The sequence below is a fragment of the Stegastes partitus genome, unplaced genomic scaffold, assembly GCF_000690725.1.
Source record: "Stegastes partitus isolate 25-593 unplaced genomic scaffold, Stegastes_partitus-1.0.2 Scaffold589, whole genome shotgun sequence".
NCBI classification, from domain to species: Eukaryota; Metazoa; Chordata; class Actinopteri; family Pomacentridae; genus Stegastes; species Stegastes partitus.
This window is the reverse complement of record NW_007578320.1, coordinates 154,508-170,913: the sequence shown is the minus strand read 5'-3', so window position 1 is coordinate 170,913 and position 16,406 is coordinate 154,508. Positions and strand designations below refer to the sequence as shown.

At 40.6% G+C, this 16,406-nt stretch overlaps 2 protein-coding genes across 2 annotated transcripts; one reads left to right on the top strand and one right to left on the bottom strand.

Moving 5' to 3' along the window:
• The first annotated feature begins 245 nt into the window (after positions 1-245).
• selenol (selenoprotein L) lies at positions 246-9,778 on the top strand. The gene is given in 9 exon segments (XM_008289029.1): positions 246-384; positions 1,182-1,260; positions 1,365-1,418; positions 3,133-3,178; positions 4,379-4,506; positions 4,693-4,807; positions 6,234-6,356; positions 6,894-7,031; positions 8,279-9,778. Coding segments are annotated over 9 exon segments (903 nt in total). The 5' UTR covers positions 246-278; the 3' UTR covers positions 8,393-9,778.
• A 392-nt stretch (positions 9,779-10,170) lies between these two features.
• Positions 10,171-16,128, bottom strand: clec11a (C-type lectin domain containing 11A). The gene is made up of 5 exons (XM_008289028.1): positions 15,800-16,128; positions 14,643-14,757; positions 14,292-14,399; positions 13,965-14,048; positions 10,171-10,975 (listed from the first exon to the last, which is right to left on the bottom strand). The coding sequence occupies exons 1-5, from the start codon at positions 15,890-15,892 to the stop codon at positions 10,563-10,565; spliced, it is 813 nt and encodes a 270-aa protein (XP_008287250.1). The 5' UTR covers positions 15,893-16,128; the 3' UTR covers positions 10,171-10,562.
• Positions 16,129-16,406: the final 278 nt, after the last annotated feature.

Sequence of the window (16,406 nt, the reverse complement as noted above, 5' to 3'; positions counted from 1 at the left end):
TCAGCTCTTTATGACTTGTTACTTTGTGCTTTAACATAATCATGTTTTGAAATATCCTACAGTGTAAATGTATTGCAGTGCCAGTACATTAAAATGCTCCCTAATCCATCATAATCTGATTGGACCTTTCTCTTGTAGTTCCTACTGTTCACCACTAGGTGTTGCATAAGGGCCCTCAGGCGCCACATGATCGAGTCACGTGGTCAGGATGTACTTGTTCCACATGGGTGCCAGTCTGCTATCACTTGTCAGAACAGCTGTGGCTGGAGCCGGTGAGCATGGCTGAGGATGTGACTGTATCACAGGAGACTCTAACAAGTGCTCTGACTCTGTTGGTCAACTTGAGCAAAGTTCTCCTGCAGAACGCCAAAGACGATGCAGCAGGTAGGCCTGATCACAGAAGTAAGGTGTGCGTCTAGCGACGGACCTCATTGGAAATTTCAACATTTTATCATGTTTTGTTGCAACACAAGTTAGACACTGTGGAGAAAATTAGTTTTGTGTTTTCTGAATGTGTTTCGTTCTCTTGAGTAATTCGGCATACAAAAGATCCAGAAGCTACACGACTGCATCAACTGTTATGAAATTTAAACTTCAGTCCTGTTAAACAAGCCTGTGCTCGATGCGACTTCAGTGCCTGTTATATGAAAGATAGTTAAAGCAAAAACAGATGAATCATTAAATTGACAGCAACATTTTCTACGCCGAATTAAAGAAGAATTGTATTTGATTGGGAAATAATATTTAGATTTCTTGTACATATATGTTTTTTTGTTTTCAATAAGATCAAGAGCATAAAAATGTAATAAATTTGAATGGAGTCTGGGGTTATGTTTTCTGGATGTTGTATTTACAGGTTAGATTCAGTGTACAACTCTGTAATATGTTCTTTCATTTTAGCCTTCTGTTTTATCCATCTCAGTGTCTGAGGGTTTTTACTGCAAACATATTACATATTTATCTTTGTAGTTCTCAGGTCTCCTATGAATATTTTGTAACTTATCCACAAAACCTGCTTCTTGAGCATTGTTAAAGCAGGTCAGTGTGATCAAGTCACTAGATTAAAAGGCCCCACTGGCATGAAGGTGGTGTAATGTAATCCCTGTCATGCTTGTTGCCAACATAATGACGTTGCATAAATTGGTCGCAACAAAAAACTGTGGCTCTTTGTTCTCACGCAGTCTCCCTGGAGAATTTAGTCCCGCATAAGATCACCACTTTGCTCGGCCTGATCACGGTCGGAGCAGACTTTTACAAAAGGTGAGTGGGGTGGGAGGGGGGCTCTAAAGGCTTATGGAAGCACATTTCACATTTGTCTTTGGCTAAAGCTCCTATGAATTAACCAACCTGCTGCTGTTGAACAGCCTCGGGGTGAAAACGAAGAGTGAAGCGGAGGCTGTTTGGCAGAAGTTCTACCGGTAAGTACGATGGACAGAAAACGAACTGCTTCACATGGAAAAATTATGATGGGAAAAATTACCCAGTGCATGATTTCGCTGTTCGTTGACAAGGGTAGACAAGGACATGTCATACAGGGAGTAGTAAACAAGTGCAATAGAAAATGAGCAGGTAATTGTCTCGATTGTGGGTTTTGTATTACAAGTTTCTGCAGGTGTCGTCGTTCCCTGCAGCATATCGAAACATGTCATTATTATTTAGTGCTTTAGATTGTGGGAGGCCTCCTTATTTAATGCAATAAATTGGGGGAGATCATATCACCGCTCAAAAAACTTCCCACAATTCTCGTGATGACAATTCAGTCAACCTCAGCTTTATGTATGTACCACACACAGGTGATGCAACAGGCTTCACAGCTGTCATAGACAATTCAATGAAAGTATTCAGAAGTTTTATAGTTGTCATCACCACTTCTACATGGTCTCATAATTCTACTTTAACTAACAATAGGCTTGTGTGAATCCCAAGAAATCTCTCCCGACATTGAATAATTCAGACAGGACACATGACATGCATGAGCGTCTGCCGGTGACTCTGCTGCAGTGATGCTGAACAAGCACGACACAGACATTCCCTGAGATCACAAACCTCTCGGCAGAGACTGAGATGTTTAAATGATATGAAAACAGAAACAAGGAGACCAGCTTAACACGCCACAGTGTACACAGTCCAGCGCGCACACAGCAGCAGCCCCTTCAGGAGGCAGCGACACGTAATGTTCAGTGTCTTATTCCAGGTGTGCATTCTGCAAAACCTGCTAGTTGAATAATCCTGAAGAAACGCTCTCTCATCTTGCCTGTACTGCTGTGTATGTACAGCAAAATGACAATGAACCTGATTTGATTTGATTTGATTTGATGTGAACCGCCTGTCCCACAAAATGTGCGAAACGACCAATCCCCTGATTCTCTGCTTCCTCTATAGATTAGAAGGCGTGTCTCTGGCTGAGCAGTTCAGGCTTCTTCAGCTTGTCGAGATGTAATGACAGGATGCACACTGCCCCCAGCTGGCTCCTCGTCCTCCTCCTCCCTGCCAACCTCTGCACAGACAGCCCTCTTTGTTAAACCTTTGAGAGTTATCATATTGAACCTTTAAAAAGGAGGAGGAGGAGATGTGTGGATCTGTGGAGGCTGGTGTAGCAGCGATGTGGCGATCGTGGAGCAGGCAGAATGAATGAACACTGAGTCACTTATAAAGTGCGCCGTGTGGGTGGGCTGGACTCGAGTAGTGAACGGTGAGACAGAAAACAGCTTGTGACCTGCCTGAACTAACGCAAAGCTCTATTAGTCAATAATTTAAAGTCTAAGAGATATATTGGGCGGCTGGGGCTCAGGTGGTAGAGTGGTTGTCCTCTGATCGTACGGTTGGCGGTTCAATCCCCGGCCCTTCCTTGGGCAAGACACTGAACCTGAAGTTGCTCCCAGTGGCAGGCAGCACCTTGCATGGCAGCTCTGTCGCCATTGGTATATGGATGTGTGTGAATGGGTGAATGAGAAATCATTGTAAAGTCCTCTGAGTGCCGCTAAGGTAGAAAAGTGCTATATAAGTGCAGTCCATTTACCATTTATTGTTAGTATAGTATGTAGCAGGCTGCCGTAGCTCTGTTTGGACTTTCTGTAGAATAGAATAAGTTGGTTTGAAAAGGTGCGTCATATAACTTGAGTATTTTTTCAGCCATGAAGAAGTCAGAGAGCAGGTGGAGGAGCTTCAGCAGCTGGAGGTCTGTATTCACGATTTTATTCCTTTTTTAATGTTTTAATTATTTTTTCAGTTAGCTTTTTTACATTAAGTCCTTACATCCAGCTCACAGACACAGTAAATCTTTCCTTCTGATCAGGAGATCAGGATTACACTCCAAATGTTTTAAATGTAAAAACAATTAAGTCTTGATCTTAAAACGACACTAAATTCCATTTGCTTAAATAAAGGCTTTGGAATGTATTAAAGTCTTCATTTGAAAAGTCATTATTTATTTTCTCTTTTCTGCAGTTTTTTCCCTTGTTTTGCATTTTGATTAGTGTAAATGTGATATGTATATTTCATTTCTCGTCATATATGCCCTAAAAAAACAGCAAATATTCATGTTTTGTAGCTAAAACCTGTTTATATATATATATATATAATTGTTCAGGAAACGACTGAAAACTGTGATCGACAAATTGATTAATCAACCAATCAGTGCAAGTATAAATAATAATTATTTTTAGCTGGTTATCCATCTATCTGTGTCCTGCTGTGTATCCAGATCACATATAGCATCATATATAGACCCTGCTGGTTTTCCATCATAACTATTTTTGTATTTTTTTGTCCTGTATGATGTTGGTATTAAATTACATTTACCTTATCAGAAGTCTCAAGTTTTATAAATTATATATATTTAATGAAAGCATCTAATTTTTCTCAAAGCCTGTACAGTTATGACAATTAATAAATGCTTTACGAAGCAAAAATTATTCTGTTTCCAGTAGCGTCTGTGTGAGATGTATGCATGGTGGCTTGGTATATAGAAAACATGAAATAAAGCGAATTTGGTCTAAACTAGCGCTGAAATGGTCAGACTTTTATGGATGTGCTGCTGTTCACGATTTAACAGAACTGTCAGATGGATATCTTTGTGTGATGGACTTTTAATTGATTGTTAAGAAAACTCTCAACAGCCTCACTGGAAAAAGAAAATTACTATCAGCTGATGTCCAGATCTAAAAAAAGGATGTTTGTTTTCAGAAGTAAAAGTATTGAATTAACATCTAAACTACTAAGCTACAGGTTTTGGGGTTTTTTTTTATCCTGTTTTCACATTTTTCAAATTTTCCAGACATTATTTTTCTATGTGTCTGCACCCGAGATCATGACTGATCCTATTTAAACAGACATGGATTTTAACTTGAGCTACGTATTACATCCACTGTGTTTGCAGAGTGACTGGGACTCCTTCCTGGAGAGTGTGGACACAGGCCTGCAGACAACACATGAGCAGCTCTCAGGAGCAAAGACAGCAGACAGCCTAAGCCCTGATACCACGTTCACAGACGCACGGAGTGGAAAGTAGGTTCACACAGCGTCCCGACCTTTGAACAACCAACACACACCACTTCTGCTGGTTTGAAGTCGCGTTTGATGTGGTTTATTGTTAATTACAAACCACAGTTTGGTTGCCGATCGGCTCAGATGGGCAGCCAGAATGTGTCGGTATTTCCTTAAATCGGATTTTGTTGTGTTGTGGGTTTGAAGGAGCGTGACTCTGGATCAGTATCTAGTCCAGGGTCAGAAGCTGCTGCTGGTTCTCATCAGACATGTCGGATGACTGCCGTGACGAGACCACGTGGCCGAGCTGGAGGCCAGTCAGGTCAGTGTACCTTCAGTGTGATGCTACGGATGTTTTTTTGTACAACAATATTCATCCATGCTGCTACAACATCACCTCATTATGCACAAGTACATTTTGTAATAACTAACAAAAGTAGTTTGCATCACTGTGTTGTTTAAGATCTGCTATATCTTAACGCCTTTGCTCTTTTTTATATATTTTTTTCGAGTGACCATTTTAAAAACATCCTCAAATTCAGTCAGTAATGGATAACAGATGAAAGACACTACAGTAAAAGGTTTTCTGGTCAGTTTTCCTACCATTTCATCCAACTGGTAAATGTGTTAGCAAATCAATAATTTGCTTGGAGGAGGCCACCCAAAGGTGACTAGCATGGATACCACATGGGTGCAGATGTCCTTCTGGTTGGATTCTCAGCTTGGGACTATCTACTACATGATATCTTGTCCATTCCCCTCCATTTCCTGTCTCGTTTCATTGCAACTGTGAAATAAAGACCAGAAAATGCCCCAAAAATAATCTTTAAAAAAAATAGTAATAATCTGCTCAGAACTCAATTTTGATTTATTTGGGAAAAGTACCCGCTGGACTCCACAAAGCAGACATTTATTATAAATACTACCAACAGCTTGTCAAAAAGTAATAACCAGGAAGTGGCAGAGAAATCTCAGACAAACATTATCGTGCTCAGCCCAGACTGATAAAATCAAAACTAAACCCCACTGAGAAGCCAAACTCGAGTTAGCCAGTAACCGCTAGCGTCGTTAGCAACCTAGCATCATTAGCTGTGTTGTTATCACTACGTCCAGAGATTACACATGTGGTGACAGAATGGTTGATTTATGAAAAGTAATGAGTGATTTACATGACTTTTGACTTACCTAAAATGTCACTGTTTTTCCTCTTAAATCCAAAGTCCCTCAGATGGAGCTGAAAAACATAAAATCCACCATCCCCACTTAATTTTTTTTCAACTCAACAACTGTTTTTAAGGGGTACAGAAGTAGTTAGCCTGGCTTTGTCCAACCTGCATTGCTAAAGCTTGCTGATTAATATATTATTTTTCAATAAACACAAATGGATTCAAAAAGAGAAGTTGTGGTTTTGTAATGGTGCTAATTCTTAGCCAGGAACAGCTAACCAGTTGTTGGTATAGCTGGTATTAGTCTTCTCTCAGCAAGAAGGTCCATAACTAATTCCCAAAATGCTAAACTATCCCTTTAACTGTGCGGACACTTTGAAGTTGCTTCTGGCTACAAGGGGTTCCAACATTTTTTCCAAAGTGGCTGTCTTCACTCGGCCTTGCAACCACAGCTCATTTACTTCCATATAAATAAATTACTGGCAGCGGAACAAAAATGTGAATCTTCAAGAGAAAGCAAAAAGCAAATTCTTCGGCTGGCTTGTAATCCGTTTAACTTTCTGTCATTTCGTTGCTCTGCAGACCCTCCTGCAGGCTCGGTCAGTGCGGGTCTTGGTGGTTTCCTTCGCCAGCATGGAGGGAGCTCAGGTGTGGTTGGAGCAGACTGGATGTACCTTCGATGTGGTGCTGGATCCACAGAGAAAGGTTGGGATGTGTGTTTTCACCCTAATCAGCTGATTAAATGAATGACATGATAAGGGAATTCTATAAAACTAGGCTTGTTTTCTGAAAAGAATCCAATATAATAGATCCAATCTGCATTTGTACGCTCCATCTGTGTATAATGGGCAGGTGCATATGAATGAAATGGGCTGTAATATAGTGTAATATATGGAAACTAGACACGGCTGTGACTCAGCACAACAAAGCAGGGGGAACCAAAGGATTTAGCAGCTGTTTGATGATGTGTCATAAAGGCCCAGCAAGCTGAGCCTCTAAACCATTCATTCTGAAAATTCAACCACCAGATGTTAGCAAATGTGAAATGGAAACAACCGACAACGAAGGCAGAAGCCGCAGTAGCATTTCCACATGTCACAGCAGCAATCGTCAGTCGTGATATATGTGGGTGTAAAGAAGCTGATGTCGTTTTTTTTTTCAAATGTGCGCCGCCGACTATATAAATCTGCCAAAATAGGCTTCCGGAGTAAATAGTGGACAAATATATCTTTCCTGCCGCAGGTCTACAGGAGTTTTGGCCTCGGCTCGTCCTACGCCAAAGTGATGAAGTTCAGCTGCCTGCTACAGTACTCAGAGTACGGAGCTGTCAACAGAGACTTCCCTGACGTCCCTTCTCGTCTGCTGGAAGACATCTATCAGGTACAAATGGACAAAACAGCAAACTACTTTGACGCTGACTAGATACTGATGTGGTGGAGAACATAGTGCTTTATCTTTGCATTGTGTCTTGCACATTACTCCTGGAATACTACACAACCATTGGTTTACTGAGCATATGCACCACCTAAGCCATGACAGAAAATTGCAGGAAACATCCAAACTAATTTAAACCTGCAATATAGTTTTAACCACCAGGGGGCAGGGACAACAAGTTGTAAACACAACATTCACTCACATCATTGCTTTTTGCTTCCATCCAGAATGGTATGGAGCAATATTATCAGCCTTAATTCAAGACAATCATTTGAATGTTTGAGCTTATTCTGTGTGACTTTTTTTTTTAAAGCCCAAGCTGAGTGTTTTGTGTGTTTAATTTTCTATGTCCTGATTACTGAGTTCCAAGTGACTTTACCAATTACCCATAACGCATCTTGAAAACTCGGTATTCAGTTGGTATTTTATAATCTGGATAGTTTTCTTCCCAGATCAACATAATGACCAAACTCGTCTGGTACCTGTTACACCAATAGCCTGCAAAATTGTCCTTCTCCATTTTATTAGATAACAATAACAGACGGTATTGCTTGTTAAGCTGAATATGGTCATCTTGTTTTAGTTAAAAATGAATTGTGCATTTAGTTGAAAATGACCCAAAACAAACGTCTAACTGCTGTTGAGACAAGCCACACTATTAGGCCGTTCAGTCTCACAGAGTCAGCACTAATAAATATAATTGGAACCATATTTCAATCTGATGTTTTCCGACCACAGCAAGAGCCTAATTCCATCAACACAGTATAGATGGCGCACAAACACTTCATAGCCCTCTGAACCTTCATCACTACTGTTGCAAGTTGAAGAAAATGCACTAATTGTCACCTGTTTTTGCCTCATTAGCACACACTACCATGAGTGATGTGGTCTCGTCTAATCTCCAACAAATCTTCAGTCAACTCCTTCAACCTAGTTCCTAAATGTGACTAACAAGAAATTTGGATTCAACAACCCAGATGTGTATTTTTGCAGCTTCTTACTTCAGTATTTTTACTTTTATTAGTGCATTTATTGGCTGTGAAGTAAAAACAGTGAGCTGAAAGAGGCTAAAAAGCTCACCAGTGCTGCTAATCGTTCTCTGTGGGAGTCCACTTTCACTTTGCATCGATCTTTTGATTAAATGTCAATTTCAGAAAACACCATCAGCTTCAATGTGGTTTTTTTGTTTCCAGATGGGAGGTGACTTTTTGCTGAACGACGCAGGGAAGGTGCTCCTCTGTCATCCGTCTAAAACCCCTCTGGACAGGCCGACGGTGACAGACATCCTGCAGGCTGCTAAGCTTTAAAACATCAACATTTGGACCAAAAGCTGTGATATCTGCATGTCAACTTGCAGATTTACTGAGCCAGAGTTGATCAGAGGTTTAAAACACACTGACACCACAGAGGAAGAGCAGCTCTTTGACTCACTTTGATGACGTCACGTCTTGCACTCATGACATCATGAAGAGATGTGATCGATGCTTAACTGTGAACAAAGACAACTGCTCTTCTTTGCTGTGTCAGTGTTTCACTGGAAGCATTTAAGAAGTAGTGAAACGACATTTAATTAACACTTGATTTTATAGTACATATATATATATGTGTATGATATTAAACTTAGAAAAAGACACTGATTTGCTTTAGCAGTTTTACCGTTAAAAATACATCGTTGCAGGTCTTGGTGGTCCTAAATGGTAGCTAAGGTGACATTATTAATTTTGAAGGGTATGAAAGGCTTCATTACTCAGTAATTTAGCAGTACAATGCTTCAGCTGACTACTGAATTGAATGAAAGAGAAGTTCAAGAAAAATAATGTAATCTTTTAATGCAGATATATTTTTAAATATTTTTACAGTAGAAAAAATATGTAATTGCTGCTGTGTTGATCTTTTTTAATCTGTTAATAAAATAAGAATAGTCATGAACAGTTTGATGTTTAGATCCCTCAGGATTACAGCAAAGCAAATATGAAGTACCAACAACTGGTTGCAGTATGTGGTCAATTATGTCATTGTTTTCTCTAATTCAATTTACAATTTGGCAAAAAATATCCTGAGTTTATGTCAAGTTGCGTGCATTTAGACAATATTTAGCATTTTAGAGCTTCAGCTGGTATTGTTAGATAAAAAAAACAACAAGATTACTTACGTATTTCTCAAAGTACGGTATCAGATGTTTTATTTTGGTATTGGCACTAAAAGTCATTGTATTTTATCAGCACTGGTTGAAAAACCAAAATGTACCCAGCTCTTGTGCTTCAGTGGACGACAACTGGACTTCTTCCTCAGCTCTAACTGGCTGGTGGCCCATGCATTTACTCTCACCTCCAGATCACATGGACTTGGAGGCTGTTAATGACCCACGTGCCTTAAGGTTTGAATGGTTGTGAAACATGTAAATAATTGTGAAACTGACTAGTGAGGGATCTCAGGACTGCATTCTAAGTACTGATAAGTGAACTATCTAGAATCTACTGAGGAAGGTTTTTAAAATGAAAGGTGAAACATCCACAAGAACCAAAAAAAGAAGTCCAGTTACCTTAAAAAAAAAAAAAAGCACTCATGATTACAATGATGTGGATACTGGGAATGTACTGAGGAATTAAATCTTTCTTTTAACTTTGAATGTTGTTTGTTTAGAAGATGATGCTGTAATTCATGTCAACTTGTAGTAAAGATTTATAACACTCCTATGTTCCATACAGCTTCTTTTTTGTTTTACACACTGGAGGACTCAGATGTAGGATACGTTTGCACGCTGTGATGTATCATTTTAGGGGCTTGAAAGTGGAATCAGAAGTCAGACTGTAGCTCTGAAAACGTTGGCCTGCTATGGCCAAAGTTGTTGGATAACCAGCACTTTGACAGGAGTCATGTTCTGCGCCAGATCATACTGAAACATCGTCAGTCGGAATAAAGAAGTACTATTTAATTCCTGTGCAACCTACATACACTGATTTATATCTTCAAGATGTTTCATATGTGCTGATTCTGTAGAAAGTTCCTCCTGCCTCTCATTTTCTGCCTTTCTTGGAAACTTTAAACAAATATTTTGAATTCCATGAATGAAATCACATCAAAGTCCTGACTGGCTTACATTCATATTACTGCAGCTGGAAGGATAATATCATATTTAAAACACTAAATCAGACTTATTCAGTACAGAACTTAAACAGCAAGACAGGAATCTGTGTGCATTTGAGACATATGTTTCCCTAAAACCATGAAATACTTTCATGGCGAATGTTTTTATGGTGCAAGATGCTGATACCACTTAAAGAATGCCACATGAGTACTTAAATGAAATTATACTGGATATTTATATGAAAAAAATCCTAGGTATTCCAGGTACGTGTCTTTTAAAGGGAAATAAATTATTTGAAAATAAAATAGCTTTTTATTTTTAATGTTTAACAGCTGATTATAAAGTAGAAGTAATGTGATAGAGAAAGAATATTTTCAAAAGAGTTCATTTTAAAGAGCCACCCTGTCATCAAACTCGCACAGATAGTTCATGGTCCGATCGCAGTAGTGGTCCCACCAGTCGCCATCGTCCGACGACATGGCCACACAGTTCTCCCGCCTCCCTCCGTCCGGCTGGCTGGACAGAAAGTGTTTACGCCACTGGAAGTATGAGACTCTGGTCCCGTCGTCGAAGAGGTACATGCCCTCAGAGCGCAGGTCGTTGATGCCCAACCACACAGGCCAGTTCCCCGGCTGGAAGAAGGCTTTGACGTACTCGGCCAGGGCCTCCTGCTCCTTGCGGTCGCGGGGCATCGCCATGCGTCCGCCGCGTTCCAGGCACTTTCTGGAAGCACCGGCGTAATCCTCGTAGCTGTTGTACACCAGGTAGCATTTGTATCCCATCCTACGTCCCTTCTCGCACCCTACGAAGCAAAGAGAAAAAGAAGTTTAAATCGTAATACCCACGAGTGTTGATTCCAAAACACAAAAAAAAGTCACTTAAAACCTGCATTAATAAAATTTTTAGCCTCTTGAAGGCAGCCGAACAACCCTTTATAAACTATACCGAATCAAAATATCAGTGCAGGATGTGCTTATTCTAATAAATCCTACAAATTCCTGAAACAACCAAGCATGCACTCTACTGGATATGATATTGAGAGTAGAGTCAAAGAGCAGAAATCATAAACCAGTAACGAGTGTATCTACTATTTGCATCATGCACTGCCACAAATCTGCACCGATGTGAGCTTACGAGGTTATAAATGCTGGTTGACGAATGTTGTTCCACTCTTGTAGAAAGTCTTGGTGAAGTTGGTGGACATTTTGGAGGAGAACATCACATTGTCAGACACTATCCAGGGCGGTCTAAAATGATTACTTAGGCAACAAATGGTGGAGTTGTGGATAGTCAGGCTTTGACCCTGACATGCCAACAGCCCATTCTGGGCTTTTTCTCGTCACCTAAGGCATCATGTCATTCGAACAAAGTTGCATTTTAAAGTGCCCTTTTCTACCTACTGGGCAAAGGAGTGTCTGTGCAGTAGTCCCAGTATCTGATCATCTATCCATCCATTATCTATACACCGCTTAATCCTCGCCAGGGTCACAGGGAGGGTTGGAGCCTATTCCAGCTGACTCAGGGTGAACACAGGGGACACCCTGGACAGGTCACCAGTCTATCACAGGGCTACACTTAGAGACAGACAACCAAGCACACTCACATTCACACCCACGGATAATTTAGAATCATCAATTAGCCTCAGCATGTTTTTGGACTGTGTGGGAGGAAGCTGGAGAACCTGGAGAGAACCCACACTGCACGGGGAGAACATGAAAACTCCACGCAGAAAGATCCCAGTTGTCCTCACCAGGAAATGAATCTGCGACCTTCTTGCTGTGAGGCAGCGATGCTTACCACCGCTAACCACCTTGCAGCCCCCTTTATGTGCACAGTTGACTTAATTTTAATTATTTTCTCACCACAACAATAAAAATTTTATTTTTTTTAAAAAATCTCATAAAAAGTCAGAAAAGAAGACCATTTGCATGTATCATTGATATTTTTGTTCAGTGTGACTGTGGCAAACACACAGTTCCTTTGGAGTACCTCTATTTAGCTCTGTTTTGGTCTCTACCAACACCTCAGGTAAATTCCTGTCTTCAGCTACGATCGTGTTCTCCATCTAGTCGCTAACTTTGTCTGTTGTTTGATCATGTCGTATGTAGTGGGTGTATGGAAGTTTTTGCCCTGAAAACAGCTGCCCATTCCCCTGGAAACAAGGTTGATGAGGTTGGTAAGATAAAATCATAACAGAGTCAAAACAAACTGCGAGTTAAACTTGCCAAAACACGCCACGCAGCTGAGGGGAGCAGTAGGGACAATTCTCTCTTAAAAATGCTGGTTTTGCATACAGACATCAGAACAAAACACTGATTAATTCTTGATGCTGTGGTTTCATGCCTCTAGCAGCTGCTGGTATTTGGATGATAGGCACTTATCGCTGCTGAGACATCAGTTCTTCAGTTTCCAAATATCTGAGTGCACCTCTGGCACCCTTTAATATTTTCCTTCATGCAGTAGTTAATTTGCAAAGATCTTTGAAGCTGACAGAGATGTGTCATACAGTCAAATTCCAACACACCTCTTTGATACTAACATGAAGTTTATTTGCATACTGAACATGGATATGTCAGCTCCAGCATGTTGCATCATGTGCCTGGTTTGTCTTCCATCCTGTCTTTCTGTGTACACTTAAATCTCTCACACACGGTAAACAGAGGCAAACTAATTTCCTTTCCTGGTCTTCAACTTATCTAACTCCTCTTTAATCAAATGCAAAGTGGAGAAATTGCCGTTCACATGCAATATTTTATTTATTCTATAATAAATTAGAAGCTACAAGACCTAAAAGTGTTATTTATCTCGATGCAGCTGTGAGAACATTAATGACAGGCTTGCATGTCTTGATCTTTCCTTATTATTGATCAAAACCCCACAGATCAAATTTAGATTTTACTTGCTTCAGGGCCTTTTGCATGATGTCAGCTTTGGATATTTTAGGGATCTCGTCCACAATGTAGCAACTAACATGAGTAAAAAACAATTTCAAGCAATCTCATTTCTAATTTTAAAAGGTAACACATCACAGGAATTCAATAAAAGACAACTGGACTTCTCTTTTTTTTTGTCTTTTCTTGTCACCTCTGATCCAATAGAGCTCCTCTAACTTGAATTGTGGGGAGTTTTGGTAATTGTTCTCTCCCCCAAATCACATGGCTAATGTTCCGTTAATGGTCCAAGACTCACATGCCTCAAAGTGTGAATGCTTGGAAAACTGCCCAGTCAGCAATGACTCAGAGTGTTAGTGGTGGTGAAACTGTCTGGATGGAGATGTCAGGACTGCACTGTAAGTATCTGATAAGTGGTGTTGCAGACCTGTTGAGAGATAGCAGCTCCAGTTTAACATAAATGGCTCCTTTAACGTCTTTCTCAAACCATCTGTCTGACTGTCTTGTGTTCATTGCTGTCCTCAGAGTGGAATTCCTTATGCTTCAGATTCAGGTGAGCTGCTAAGAGTTGTCCCAAGTAGCTCGCTCTCCTATGTTCTGCCATACGTTTGTACCTTGGACATCCCTCACCAGGCAGTTTCTCAACCACTGACATCTTGTTGCACGTGATTCTTAATGTGAATGGACCATGAGCCATATGATTTGGGAGTGAAAATAAATACCTGGGACTCCTTCTTTAGAACTGAGGACGCCTTATTGACAAGAGGTGAAACATCTTCATTAATCCAAAACATCTGGTCCGAATGTCTTCAACTGAAGCACAAGATTACCACGACCTGGATGAGAATCTACATGGACACATCTAGTCACATTGGGAAAAAAAACTAGCCCCACTTATACCTTCCAGTCTTCCGATCTCCTTGCGGTTGTCCTTGCTGTGCTGGTAGACTTCCCGGATGCTGTCCTCCAGCTCCCCGACTTTAGCTGGCATGTTAGTGATGAGAAACCACAGACAGAAGGAAACATAAAACTTAGTACAGCACATGGCATCGTTCTCATTAGTCGTCTTTAGGTTTAAGGTCTGCGGTGGAAAATAAAACCCCTATATTATATCCTTACCGTCATTTGTCTGTGAAACTAAATGACCTAGTGGGAATGCTAGAAACATAGTACCAATAGGCCAACAACATAGTGAAAAGATTTGAAGGAAGAAGTGTCTAGTCTTACCATCCATCCTGGACAGACGGTCCATCAGCTGGCTGACCTTAACATCCAGGGTGTAGTGACCGACATTTAACTTGTGGATGGCCTGGTCCATGCCAGCTAGTCTGGACACTGAGGGACAGAGCAGAATAGAAGACAGACCAGAGTATGATAGAAAAGGAAGAGAGCAGGAAAAACAAGGTAACCAAATGCAGATGTGTTGCATTAAATATGAAATATTACTGTGCTACTTTAAAACTACAGAGATAAGGCTCAAGGCTATAACTTTTTATACGCACAGATATTTGCCTCTTTCGACTACAACTGTACAGTATTTGGCTAAACAAAGCTTTGAATATGCAATAAACAACATACAGACATAGTTGTATGAGTTTTCAAAGTCTGATACTGGGCTGGTTGGCTCGGGTTCAGGTTCTGGTAGAATATCGGGATAGTCGCCTCTTGCCCTCTTCACCTTTAGCGAAGACGCCTGGCAAAGACACACACAGAAAAATCCTTATGATGTTTAAGTCCTGGGAGCTTCTTGGCTCTGGAGATGAAGTGGAGAAGAAAACAAACCCAGTTTTCCCACAGCTTATTAAAGTAAGCTTCAGATGTTCAACACAAGCTCATTAGGGCAGTCTCTAAACTCTGGGTAATTCAGATTAGCTCCTCATACACATCTGGACCTGGCTCATATTCAAAGATTCCTTACAGTAAAGTCAGGTCACTTTGCCAACATTTACAGCTCTATCAAAATTATGAACCTTGATGGGGCTCGACTAAGTTTATTTCCTTTAAGATGAGACGGTCTGTGGATAAAAAAATACGGTTGCTAGGGACATGGAACAAACTTCCATGATCCTTGAAGCACTGGCAAATTGCCTTGTTAGCAAAATGATGAATGCAGAAATAAACATTTTTGCATTTTTGTCCTTGAAAAGTTTAATTTAATGTCAAGTCTTGGTGCGATTGCCAAAACATCCATCCAGCTTTGCTTCAAAACATCTCTACTTTACTAAGCAACAGTACCCACCACACTTCTCTCAGTGTCTCATGGACCGACAGAGGAAGGGGTGTGTTTCATTTTCCAGTCTGACGATAAAGTCCAGTGTAAGAAAAACCTGTCTGGTCGACCTGCTTCTCTGGGTGTGTCATCATTAATCCTTCATTAGTCACTGACATGTCTGGTGTTGTCATCCATCCCATGATATCATCACTTACAGCAGATTCACAGGATATCAAACTCATGTATACTTCACTCACCCCTTTTGTTTTTTGCAAATACAGCATCTTATCTATTAAATCAGAATGTTCCATGTCTCCTTTAGTTCCACAAATTCGCAGACATGCACTCAGAGCAGTGTGAATGGGCTCAGTGTCTTACCCAAACAAACCGGCATGATGGATCATAGTCAGGAAAAAAAGGCAAGACACAACAGTAGCAGCAACATCTCCAATTCAAAATCAGCTGAAACCATGTTTTAGTAGCTGAAAAAAAAAGCTGAATATGCAGTATATAAAGTCCTGACCTGTGTTGGTGCAGCGTTGTTCGTCCCTGTAGGAACACACACACCCAGAGAACATAAATACAGGAGAGCGAGCAAGGTGGCAGCTGGTCCCATTTTCTGCTTCCTACAAACTCTGCTTTTCCTTCAGCAGCAAAAACTCCCTCTGTACCTCAGAGTCGCTCTCTCTCTCTCTTTCTCTCTCTCTCTCTCTCTCTCCACAGTCTGCTTCACTCCTCTTTCCCTCCTGACCCTCCTGGAACAGCAGCAGGAAAGCAGCGGGAATCTCCCATTAGATATGTGAATGGGAGCTGGTGAACACCCCCTTTAAAAAAAAAAAAAAAAAAAAGAAACACAAATCCCAGGTATCAAAGAGAAGAAATCAGAATAACATCCCTGTCGTGTAGCCCAGGACAGCTCTCCTTTCTTGCTAAACAACAGGAAAGCTCTTTGTTTTTGCTCCCACCTCCCATTTCCACTCTTTGTGTGGACACTGGATTTACACAGGTCTCTGTCCTGTGGAAACCATGTGTCTTAAAACTGTAAACTGTCCATGAACTAAGAAAAACAGCCTGGTTCTGAGATGCTGCAATGAGGTATTTTTAGACCTTTTAAAGCCTAAGAAGAATTT